Source organism: Pristiophorus japonicus, chromosome 21 (assembly GCF_044704955.1).
Source record: "Pristiophorus japonicus isolate sPriJap1 chromosome 21, sPriJap1.hap1, whole genome shotgun sequence".
NCBI classification, from domain to species: Eukaryota; Metazoa; Chordata; class Chondrichthyes; family Pristiophoridae; genus Pristiophorus; species Pristiophorus japonicus.
Window position 1 is genome coordinate 7,154,340 of NC_091997.1, and position 12,867 is coordinate 7,167,206.

The window sequence follows — 12,867 nt, forward strand, 5'->3', positions numbered from 1 at the left end:
ATGGGACGCAAGGTAGACAAGTCCCCTGGTCCTGATGAAATGCATCCCAGGGTATTAAGAGATGGCGGAAGTTATAGCAGATGCATTTGTTATAATCTACCAAAATTCTCTGGACTCTGGGGAGATACCAGCGGATTGGAAAGCAGCTAATGTAACGCCTCTGTTTAAAAAAGGGGCAGACAAAAGGCAGGTAACTATAGGCCGGTTAGTTTAACATCTGTAGTGGGGAAAATGCTTGAAGCTATCATTAAGGAAGAAATAGCGGGACATCTAGATAGGAATAGTGCAATCAAGCAGACGCAACATGGATTCATGAAGGGGAAATCATGTTTAACTAATTTACTGGAATTCTTTGAGAATATAACAAGCATGGTGGATAGAGGTGTACCGATGGATGTGGTGTATTTAGATTTCCAAAAGACATTCAATAAGGTGCCACACAAAAGGTTACTGCAGAAGATAAAGGTACGCGGAGTCAGTGGAAATGTATTAGCATGGATCGAGAATTGGCTGGCTAACAGAAAGCAGAAAGTCGGGATAAATGGGTCCTTTTCAGGTTGGAAATCGGTGGTTAGTGGTGTGCCACAGGGATCGGTGCTGGGACCACAACTGTTTACAATATACATAGATGACCTGGAAGAGGGGACAGAGTGTAGTGTAACAACATTTGCAGATGACACTAAGATTAGTGGGAAAGCGGGTTGTGTAGAGGACACAGAGAGGCTGCAAAGAGATTTGGATAGGTTAAGCGAATGGGCTAAGGTTTGATAGATGGAATACAATGTCGGAAAATGTGAGGTCATCCACCTTGGGAAAAAAAACAGTAAAGGGAATATTATTTGAATGGGGAGACATTACAACATGCTGCGGTGCAGAGGGACCTGGGGGTCCTTGTGCATGAAACTCTTTTAGAGTCTACCTGCAAAACATAAAACATTTATCCGTGCCACCCGACCTGGATGACACACCAGACATTTACAAGGCCCTTTTTTTTCTTTTTTGTTTTTTTCTTTTTTGTTTTTTTCTTCTTTTTTTTCCTTTTTCCAGTGCCCCCTATAAAAGGAGAGGGGGACACTAAAAGCACCGGCAATTAAAACAAATTAAACTTTAAAACGTAAAATCAAATGAATCCCAAAAAGTTAGTTTGCAGGTGCAGCAGGTAATCAGGAAGGCAAATGGAATGTTGGCCTTCATTGTGAGAGGGATGGAGTACAAAAGCAGGGAGGTCCTGCTGCAACTGTACATGGTATTGGTGAGACCGCACCTGGAGTACTGCGTGCAGTTTTGGTCACCTCACTTAAGGAAGGATATACTAGCCTTGGAGGGGGTACAGAGACGATTCACTCAGCTGATTCCGGAGATGAGGGGGTTACCTTATGATGATAGATTGAGTAGACTGGGTCTTTACTCGTTGGAGTTCAGAAGGATGAGGGGTGATCTTATAGAAACATTTAAAATAATGAAAGGAATAGACAAGATAGAGGCAGGGAGGTTGTTTCCACTGGTCGGGGAGACTAGAACTGGGGGCACAGCCTCAAAATACGGGGGAGCCAATTTAAAACCGAGTTGAGAAGGAATTTCTTCTCCCAGAGGGTTGTGAATCTGTGGAATTCTCTGCCCAAGGAAGCAGTTGAGGCTAGCTCATTGAATGTATTCAAATCACAGATAGATAGATTTTTAACCAATAAGGGAATTAAGGGTTATGGGGAGCGGGCGGGTAAGTGGAGCTGAGTCCACGGCCAGATCAGCTATGATCTTGTTGAATGGCGGAGCAGGCTCGAGGGGCTAGATGGCCTACTCCTGTTCCTAATTCTTATGTTCTATCACCCACATCCTGAAAACATGGTTAAAAACAACCTTTGGTATGCAAAGTCTGGATAAGGCACTGACCTTGCTCAAGTGGTTCTACGTTTAAGATACTATTTTGTCTCTTTAACCTGACTTGATTGGACTGCTCTGTGTCCATGTGGACACCGTACCAAGAGGTCTTGTAATATATTGAACTGATTTGAATCTTTGTACTACTAATTTCCTGTTTTCTTTCATGTGTGTAAATAAATTTCAACTTATACATTTATTCTGAACAATGAGATCTGGCACTGTGTCTGGCATGGTCTACCCGTTGGAGGGGACAGGAGTGCACGGTGGGCAATCCGCCAATGCTAAGTATTTCAGTAAAGGGCAATTGCTAGTTCCATGGCATGCTACTTCTGTTCATGGCACAACAAGGTTGCAAATTAGAGGTTGTGGAAACTACAGTACAGTGTGGTAAACACAAACAAAAAGCCCCAAAGAAGAGAGGATAAAGGATAAAACTCACCCTCTCAGTGCAGAACCATCTCCAGAATCCCTGGAACAAAATTAAGAGAAAATAATAAGTGTATATTCAGCCTAGGTGTGAACTCAGAAGTAAACCAGCAAATAGTTCAGATTAACATTTTGGAAACTGAATGCCAATTTTCTTTTTGAAGTTTATTATATTTTATAAACTAGCTTATTTTCCCCAGCTTAAAACACATATTAAGACAATTGAGAAATGGTTACTACAATAATCCTATGGTTGAAAGTTGGCAACACACACAATTACTATCATGATTCGACTGGTAACACATTGAAAAGATACACTAAATCACCCCTCCCAAAATAGCCTCATCCACCATTGGGAATCGGTACCAGCAGACACAATGTTGGCTCCATGTATTATCAGACAATGAAGTTCACCTGGGCTTGATGAGCTCTGCTTCCCCAATGACTGACTGAAGCACTGCCGGCATTCCGAGCTGCACAAAATGCTCATTAAAGGCAGTAAATGTATTTTGATGAGGCTCAAGCCCCAAATGCAGCTGGAATGTCTGAGTAGCACACCACTCAGCACCTGTTGATGGAGAGTAACATCAGAGCAGGAGTAGGCCATTCAGCCCTTCGAGCCTGCTCTTCCATTCAATTAGATCATGGCTGATCTGTACCTCAACTCTCTTTACCCACCTTTCTCCATATTTTCCACACCCTTACTTAGCAAAAATCTATCCACCAGATTCTTGAAAATATCAACTGGCTCAGCATCCACAGCCTTTTATGAAAAAGTGCTTCCTAAATTCATTCCTAAATGGCCAAGCTCTAATTTTAAGATTGTGACCCCCCCTTGTTTTGGATCTCTGCCCCCCCCACCCCTCCCGAGGAAATAGTTTCTCTGAATCTACCCCATCAAATCCCTTTAATATTTTAAACATCTCAATTAGATCACCTCTCAACCGTATAAATTCAAGGGTATACAAGCCAAATTTATGCAACCTGTCCTCATAATTTAACTCTTTCACTCTGTACTATACAAGACCAATAAATACATCCTTCCTGAAGTGTTCTGCCCAAAACTGAATGCAGTACTCCAGATGGGCTCTGACCAAGGCTCTGTATAACTTAATATAACGTAATCCCTTTAGTATTCCCCTTGAGAGTAAGGCAGACGTTCCATTAGCCGTCTTAGGGCCAATACCAATTCCCATGTAGACAACTGGGCCACCTAATCTCCTTCACCTTGAACTATAGGCCCTTCCAATCTATAGGTGCTAATAGTTGTTTTATGTGGTGCTCGTGCAGGAAATCCCATCCACAACCTCAGCACACTCCCAACACATCCTATAAAGGTTAATTAGCTGACCCCAAATTATTGGGCGAGATCAACTCATTCATGTGTAGGTGCTGCTGGGACTGCATTGTTGGTCCTAATAAGTTGAATGTTCCAATGCTTTCTGATGTATGAAACAGTGAAAACGCAATAGGTTCACTATTATACCTGTCATTCTATCAGACTCAGAGGACCACTTAAAAGTGTGCATTACTATACAATATCGACATAGCATATTAATTATTAATAAAGACTTTTAAAAAGTACATATAAACAGCATATAAACTGTTGGCAAAAATTAGTATGAAAAAAGTAGAGAGGGAATCATACTCTTACGATGGAGGAGGTCAACTGTTACAAGGTCTACACATCAACAAAAAATAACTTCAGAGTTAACATACAAATACGCTGAATGCAAATGAACTACTAAACCACTCACTTGTCAATGGCAACCTTGATTTTAAGCTGATAATTTAACTCCGGAAATTTAACCAGTAACCTGCGAACAAAAAGTGTGCATTAGATTTAATAAGTGTGATAGCTAAGACAGATTGAAGCATAATTGCCATTATCTATTACTGCATTAAATCTATGTATGCAAAGAATCTTCAGGAACTGTGGACCAAATGCACAAAATATTTTCAGCAAATAATAAAGATGCACATAATTAACGCCAGGAAACTACTTACTGCTGTAACAGTTTCTTTCTATTAGGGAAATTACCTTGCTGTAGGACCAAATTGAGCAACGTTACTTAAATCTTTACTTGTAAAATGATCATGAAATAGTCATACTGCCACTTTCACTTCAATGCAAAGTGGTTTTAGCTGCATACTAATGTAAATTTTGACATCAGGATTTGATGTGGTCCTGAGCACACTAAAAACAAGCAATGAGAGACCGACTGTGAGAGCGCATTTCACTTGCTTGGGGTTCACACCAGTCGCAGACAACTCCAGCCTAATGTGAATCCACATTTCATTAGTGCCCAGGCAGTCCTTTAGACCTCCTGAAAACTTAACACTTTGAATAAAATGTTTTCCATGTCAGCAAAAAATGGACGCTCTTGATGCCACAGGAGTGGAGGTCTTCATATGCATACACAGATCTCCAATGCTATTCCACCTGGGTGTAAATCACACTGATCAACATACAATGCAATAAGCTTTCTGTTGCTAAAACTCCAATGTTTCATCAGCAGCTGCAGTAGAATTGCAGATTTTATATTCCCTCTTTGCAGTTTGTATCCAGCAGTTATATTTAGTACTTTTTAAGAATACTCCAGACCTGGAGGATGATTAGGTTAAAAACATTAGGGGCCAAATTTGCCCCGCGCTGGATTTGCAGCGCATAATTCAAATTAGCTTGTTTCTTCACGGCACAGAAAGGGCTCTTATTAAAAACTTGCTGCTGCGGTAACGGAGCACTCACGCGGCATGACGCTCTGCGTCTCGCTCAGCACATCAGTGCGACACGGACATGCTGCATCTTGCTGCCGCCTCACAATGCGCTGCCCCTTCTTTTAAAGGGGAGGGCCGCTGCGAACTCTGCAGCCTCTTTCGAGGCGCCCACTGGGCCACCAGGGAGGGCGTTGGCCAAGCCGCATGTTGGCGGTTCGGCCACACAAGCGGCCGCCATTGTCGGGCCGACTGAAAAGTCGGCCGCCGCGCTACCACTTCCCCTTTAAGGGCGGCCGGGGCACCACCAGCCACTGCAGCTTCTCGCACCGGGAAGCTGGCATTGGCATCGCCCCATATCGACCTTGTATCCCGCAGGGCAATTTGCCCCAAAGGGTGCAAAGGGATCGATGCGCACGGCGATTACATTGTCGGCATGCTTGCACTGTGACTGTGTGCTGATTGTGGCGCAAATCACATTTTGCCAGCAGAGCCCTGGGAGCAAATCCTCTCGCGCCAATGTGGGCGCCGTGCCCACGCACCAGCGGCGCTAACTGGTACTGTGCAAAAGGGGAAATTTCGGCCCCTAGATCTTTATAAATGCAAGGTGATTTATTCTTTATAGTGCTCTTCTGCTTTACAGCCAATTAATTTATTTTAAAGTGAATTGCTGTTTTGTCGGCAAATGCAGCAGCCAATCTGCGCAGAGCAATGTCCCATAAACAAATGAGATGCGTATCTTATTAATCTGCTCTGATCATTGGTTGAGGGCTAAGTTTTGAACAGGACACCAAGAGAATGCACTGAACTCCTTTGATGGTGCTATTGTACCTTTTACATCCAATGGAATAGATGAGCAGTGCCCCAGTTTAAATGTCTGATTGGAAAAACAGCACTCCCAACAACGCAGCACTCACTCATTACTACAATCAAGCATCAGCTTAGATTCTGTCCTCCAGTCCTGTAGGGGGGGGCTTAAACTCACTTAGGAAATGAAACTGCTACCATTGAGCCACGGTGACACTTTAATGACAGGGATGAAACCAAGTCAAATCCTTAGATATTCATTCATTAAAATTAAACAGAGTAGAAGTGAAGGCAATCTTTTAAAGTCCCTAAAGTATTACAATTTCCAGCAATGATGACTTTAAATACTCCTGATTGGGAAAGAGATGATTTTTTTTTTAAACAAATAAATAATGACCAATTAATAATCAGCCAAAATATCAGAACCGATATCTAACAATGCAGATGAGTATTCTGCCAGTAGAATCCACTTGATGCTTTTGCTGTTGTGTTCCCACAGCTGACATGCTCTCATGAGGTATTTTTCTACCTACCTCACTTTTGTTGTGAACTGCACGCCCGTTTTGATCACTAGGGGACGGTCTGGATGCATTGGCATGCACGGCTGTCTCTCCACGACAAAAGCACTGAGAACAGAAATAAGTTAAATCAATCAGCAACTAGACAAGACTGACTGGCTGACCTGCAGTTAAATTTATTTGATGGTACTGTGCTGGTATATTTATATAATGAACATTGTTTGAATTCCAGCTTGGAAAGTGATGCCAGTTAATCAATTCCCCCCGCCCCATTTTCCAGTTGGTGATCTTTTTCCAGATTGTCAGCAGCAGCACCAAATGACGGTACAGGAAGGGAAAATTGTAACTGGTTGGGTCAGGAAAAACTGTGTTTAATGGATCAACACATGGCACTTTCACCTCTTATGATCTGGGTTTACACCCATCTCAAGACAAATCGGATTAATATCCTCTTTCTGCCAGCCGCAAGGTAAATTAGTTTTAGCCTTCTAAACTCAGTTTCTCATGAATGCTTGCCTATAGCTCACACACGCGGCACTAAGGTTGCAGTTATAAAGTTGGGGATTAGTAATCAGCTTAGGTTCATTTTCTTGCTGCTTTCATGCATCCTATACTGGCTACCATAGTTTAATACAAGATGTGGAAATGGCAAGTCTTCTAATTGTTCTCTCAATCGGAGCTCGAGATGATACAATGCAGCATAAGATGCTAGAGAGCGCGGGTAAACTAAATTAAATTCAGTTTGTTAAAGCAGTTTTAAATATGAAGCATATTTTTATTTGTCAGGGTGAAAAATTGCTTTAAACCTATTTTTCTATATCTCAGATGGATGACATTTTTAATAATTCCATTATTTATAAATACTAATTTACCATACACTCCCACGAGGCTTAGAATAATAGCATTTAACAGAGCAAAAGCTCTGAAGGAAAGATTAACATGCACAAAATCTTCAAAGTACCTTTTAATTAAGCTCCTAAATAATTCCACAATCCTCTCCTCCAGCACAGGTCTGTGGTGAACAATAGGATCACCTTTGTAAGAAACTTTTTGCTGTAGTTCTTCCAGTTTCTTGATCTGCTGCCGTGTTTGGAGTTGAGACTCAGCCAAAGACGTAATCCTGTTAACGAGGAAAACAACATATACATTGTGCCAAATAGACTTTGATCTGTAATCTTAATTTTCTCAAGGGAATCTCCTCTCCTTTTTAAGTCCAAACAATTAGTTTTTATTGTGTTTTGCTGAAGATATTTGAATTCTATCAGGTGAGCACACTAACATGTTAAAAAAGCAGACTACCCAATCATCATTGAACATGTGCAAAAAAGACACAATGAGAAAGCACAATTATTCTGAATATACTATATTACCACAGTACAACATCCTATTGACAGTGAGCTAGTAATCCACATTCCATTATCTCCTCCCTCCCCAAAATTTCAGTGAATGCTGATGTCTACATCAGGTAACATTAATGCAACAAACTGAAAATAAATTAGATCATTTGGCTCCATGAACCAAGCAATTTGTTCTTCAACCAAAACTTGTTGGAAGCAGATTGATGCAACACCTGCCATATATTGGGAAAATGTTTCTGAATATATCATCTCATAGGCAGTTCCTCGAAATCGAGGAAGACTTGCTTCCACTCTAAAAATGAGTTCTCAGGTGACTGTACAGTCCAATGCAGGAATTAGTCTCGGTCACAAGTGGGGCAAACAGTGATTGAAGGAAAGGGTGGTTGGGGAGTCTGGTTTGCTGCACGCTCCTTCCGCTGTCCGCACTTGGTTTCCGCACGCTTTCGGTGACGAGACTCGAGGTGTTCAGCCCCCTCCCGGATGCTCTTCCTCCACTTTGGGCAGTCTTGGGCCAGGGATTCCCAGGTGCTGGTGGGGATGTTGCACTTTATCAAGGAGGCTTTAAAGGTGTCCTTGAAACGTTTCCTCTGCCCACCTGGGGCTCACTTGCCATTTAGGAGTTCAGACACATTGTCCGCATGTCCGACATGAATATGTAGCATATTGACAGATGATGTTGTGCCATCGACAGGATAAGGAAACCAATTTATAGAAGTATTAAAGTCCTTAGAAGTTTAGGTGCTTTGATTTCAATTTTAAAACCACGTTGCACATGTAGGCAGCATGTTAACTTTTTCATTTACATTCTTGTATGAAATTAAATAGTTTACAATTTTTTTTTTTATAAACAGAAAAGTCAAAGAAAACACTTCAAACAAAATATCTGACATCCCAGTGCAATTTACGTGAAAATAATACAATTCAAATTGAAAACAATCTTTTAAAAAGCACGAAAACATACAGCTCCCCACCAATAAAATATCCCAAATATATATGCATATATACACACAAATGACAATATTTAAAAAAAAGAGAAAGTTCTTTCTCTGTTATCAATATATTTCATACCAGTTTTCAAGACGGTCAAGGCAGATGTTAGGTGGACCTCCTATACATGCTACTTGTTGCCGCCTTTTCCAGTCAGCCAATTCTTCATCGGTCAATGTCTTCTGCACAAACTCCATAGTAGACAGTAAGGCAGCGAGGTCAGTGACTATTTGCTGTTAGAAAGGAACATTTTATGGCAAGAATAAAAATGACTTTGAAAAATGTGAACTGAGAAACGATAAGCAAATAGAAAGATTCCTGAAGTACATTAACGATGAATGATTTTTTTTTTTTAAGAACTATACCCTTCTCATCTGATCCAAAGCTGTCAACATCTGTTCCAGTTGTGCCATCTTCTGCCTTGTTGCTGCTTGTGAATTCCCATTTAAATCTTGCACATCTGTTAATATTTGGAACAGAAAGTTGTTTTGAGAGATGTGATGCTGCAATGCAGTTGCAATTAACTAATTTCCAGACACAACCCCATTATTCATTTACTTTACTACTTTTACTACTGGATCCTTTTAAACCAGTCATTAGTACCACACACCTCCTTGACTTTTCAGGGTCTTGTAGTTAAAATCAAAATCATCTTGTAGGTTTTCCAGTACTTTAATCTTGTGTTCAAGATCCTGTTAAAAAAAATGTTTAAATATACTTGTGTCTTTCATCTGCCATGACATGGTTCGTTGCAATCCTCATTTGAAACAAAACTAAATTGAATCCACATTGTCTCCGAACAGTACGGATTAAAGTTAGAATACTCCAACTTCAAATTAAAGCATATTGCTCAAAGTGAAAGCTAGAATGTGTTTCATACTGCTTTGAACTTGGAGTACCAGGTTCTTAAAATAAAAATTAATTTAAAAGTCTTTGAGCCTCATTTTCAGCAGATAAACAGTGGAGTAAACATACTGAGTAACATGGGTGGAACAATCTCCAAGGGCTGAATGGCCTACTCCTGTTCCTATGTTCCCAACATTAGTAGAGGATTCCCATGGAGCACAGCTGTTTTGGCACACCTGGGACTATTTTCAAATCATTTGTAAGTAGCCATTTCTGTTTTGCATGACAATTCACTGCGTGAACATAGTGAATACTCAGGCTTTAAAAACATCAGATTTTAATCTACCTAAAATAGCTTACTAAAAATCTTTAACTGGCAAGTATCTTTGTTAATGCTTGTATTTTTTGCCATCTACTGAGTACACTTGTCTAAACAGTAAAATTGGTTTTAAAAATTCCTACGCTGAACAAGGCCTGTGCCACCATACAAAAAATTTTTTTGCTTGACAGCCACTCATCTTTGTAGACAAACACTTTTGAATAACAGTTGTAATGTCCTGCAGTTTTCAGTTTACTCAGCATTAGATAGTGTTAAAAGATTTCCCAATTACTACCACAAAAGGACTACATCAGTCCAAATCAATGCAAAAATTAAATCCGTATTTTTTGGTAACTCAAATGGACTCACCTGCACCCTCTTCCGCATGTCCTGCAGATTATGTTCAAGAATCTGCTGTTTCTCAGTTACCACAGAGCTGTGATGTGGTGACTGCCCAGCTTGCTATAAAGACAACATTTTAAATATTTAATTTAAGCTATGAAAGGTAGATATGTTGAATGTGCAACATGTCCAATTCAGCGCTCGACTAATACGAAACTAACAAACCTCGGCATATCCATTGTTATAGTAAAACTAGTTATTTAGTAATTGGCAAAAGACCCAAGGGGGGGGGGGGGGGGAGATGAAGAGAATTTTTTTGTTTGTTTGTTTGTTTGTTTGTTTGTGCAGCAAGTTATGAAGATCTGGAATGTGCTGCCTGAAAGGTTGCTGGAAGCAGATTCAATAATAATTTTTAAAAAGGGAATTGTATACTTGGAAAAGGAAAAATTTGCAGCATTATGGGGAAAGAGTAGGAGTGGGGCAAATTGGACAGCCCTTTCAAAGAGCCGGCACCAGCATGATGGGCCGAACGGCTTCCTTCTGTGCTGCAAGAGTCTATTGGGGAATTTAAAACCCCAAAAATGGTGGGTTTGGGTCGGGTAGAATGTTAATAGTTAAAAATCTCAAACCCGTCCACTTCCAATTTTCACTAAGGCAGGACATGGGGGAGGGCGCACGGGTGACCAACCTGCTCCCAGGAGGCGGGTCGCTCATTTAAATATTTTAATGAGGCCTGTGCCTCAGATTTTACCTCGTTTTTAATTTAACACTGACCAGCCAGGTATCTCGGCAGCTGAAGGGAGGCAAGGATCCAGTACTTGAAGTGCCTTTCTAGCATTGCTTGTGGACCAGGAGGAACACAAGTGCTTCCTACCCCCACCCGGCCCACCAAGCCAATCCACTTCCCCCCCGCAGTCCGATCTCTCCGCCCACCACCACACCCCCAATCTCCCACAGTCCAAGCCTTTCAGATCACACCCATCCCCCCCCACCCCGGTTTTCCCCCAATCCCACCCGCCTCCGCATTTCCCGGCTGCGGCCTCCGATCTCCACCCCCCCCTCCCCCCCCTCCCCCCTCCAGACCTCTATCCCCGCCCAACCGTTCCCAACCCCCCGTCCCCTATAACCTCCTCATCTTCCCCCGACCCATCTGATCTTTTCACCCCCTCCCCTGACTCTTCTGATCCCTCCCAGACTCCACTCCCTCCCCACTCCGTGAAATGCTCCCGGCCTCTTTCTTTTTCTTTTTCTTTCTCTTTCTCCCCCCCCCCCCCCGAGCCTTCCTGTCTCTTCCCCTCCATCTCACGCCTTTGATCTCTCCCCCACAGATCTTTCCAACCCCTTCTTCCCATTCCCCACCCCTACTCTCTCGTTCCTCACCCATCCTTGCGATCCTTACCCCTTGGCCACCAGGGAGGGTTTTGGCTGGGCCAGCAGCCTGGCATCCAAGTGGCCAAATTTGAAAAATGATCAAATCTCTCTGCTTTAACGGAGGGGAAAGCGCATGGTGATGCACATGCACTGTGACTTCACCATATTGATTGACAGCGGTGGACTGCCCCACCGACGCATTTTCAGCCAGTCAGCCTGGCTTTGAGTCGAAGGTCGGCCCCCATTATGATCCATTTCCTGTAGGACTTTGAAAAAAATTAAAAGTCCTGAAAATGGATCTACTCACCGCACCAAGAGCTCCAGCGGTGAGCACCAGTTAAAAACTCATAGGAGCGCCAGCTTTCTGGCCCGCCTGAATTTCGGCCCCTATGTTTCTAAAAAAATGAGATTTATTTTACATTCAGTTGAACAGAATTATACCCAGAAGTAGTGAATGTGTGCATACAGATTTATGTTGTTAGTTTGGAGGGTAAAACATTCCAGTCACTTTATTCACCTGCGACACAGATGTAGCAACTTGAAGGAGACGGGCTTCTTCCCATAAACATCGAGCTATAATTCGTGCAATCTCCATAGGCCTCTCCAAATATCTATTCTAAAAAACAAAATGGTAAAAAAAATGGTGACAAAGCTAGAGAAGAATTATAATTAACAACTGATTTTCCACAAAAGTCAGGGCTCCAATATTCTGTTTTTTTATGCCGTTTCTGCCCATTTGTGAGGCTAACCCCTAAAATTTTGTGAATGAAAGCTAACCAATTAGACTCAATTTTGCAATATTAATTTTGGCTGCTTTTTAGCGTGACCATATTATTGGACCTAGTAGCTACAATGGTTATCTGACTAAGTTCGAAGCCTTTTGAGTGGAAGAATTGTTTTATTTATATGAAAACCTGCCACATTGAGGGATGACAATAGCAGCAGGAAACAAAAGCAGCAGCTGGGATCAGTTACTGATCTTCGTTTTCCCCCGGGCAATCTGTAAATTGACCCTATAAAGCCACTAAAGAGGTAACTCGCCCCATGTTAAAGCAACTGCAGATTCTGGAAAGGTACCTACATCTCAGCAATCTCAGGCCATACAAATTTAACCTCTCATCACCATTTCAAATAAGTTAAATTTACGTTAGAATTTTATAAATTCTCCAACGTTTTCTTGGGGAAAGAGAGAGATCTGCTGTGAGTACGTCACAGATGGAAGTCGACAATAAGCCAGTCAAGGAAAATATCAGTGAACTTGGAGAATGGTACAGTTTTAAAAAGAGGATTTGTTGAA

The 12,867-nt window shown here is 41.7% G+C and overlaps 1 protein-coding gene across 1 annotated transcript in view; it reads right to left on the reverse strand.

The window, feature by feature from the left end:
• Positions 1 to 12,867, reverse strand: part of stat3 (signal transducer and activator of transcription 3 (acute-phase response factor)) — a 61,818-nt gene that overhangs the window by 15,492 nt on the left and 33,459 nt on the right. Inside the window, exons 5-13 of the mRNA XM_070864325.1 lie at positions 12,088 to 12,186; positions 10,227 to 10,319; positions 9,303 to 9,384; positions 9,058 to 9,152; positions 8,774 to 8,925; positions 7,309 to 7,467; positions 6,363 to 6,455; positions 4,065 to 4,124; positions 2,321 to 2,350 (exon numbers count right to left, since the gene is read on the reverse strand). Of these exons, the coding sequence (XP_070720426.1) occupies positions 2,321 to 2,350; positions 4,065 to 4,124; positions 6,363 to 6,455; positions 7,309 to 7,467; positions 8,774 to 8,925; positions 9,058 to 9,152; positions 9,303 to 9,384; positions 10,227 to 10,319; positions 12,088 to 12,186 (863 nt within the window). The remainder of the gene's footprint in view (positions 1 to 2,320; positions 2,351 to 4,064; positions 4,125 to 6,362; positions 6,456 to 7,308; positions 7,468 to 8,773; positions 8,926 to 9,057; positions 9,153 to 9,302; positions 9,385 to 10,226; positions 10,320 to 12,087; positions 12,187 to 12,867) is intronic.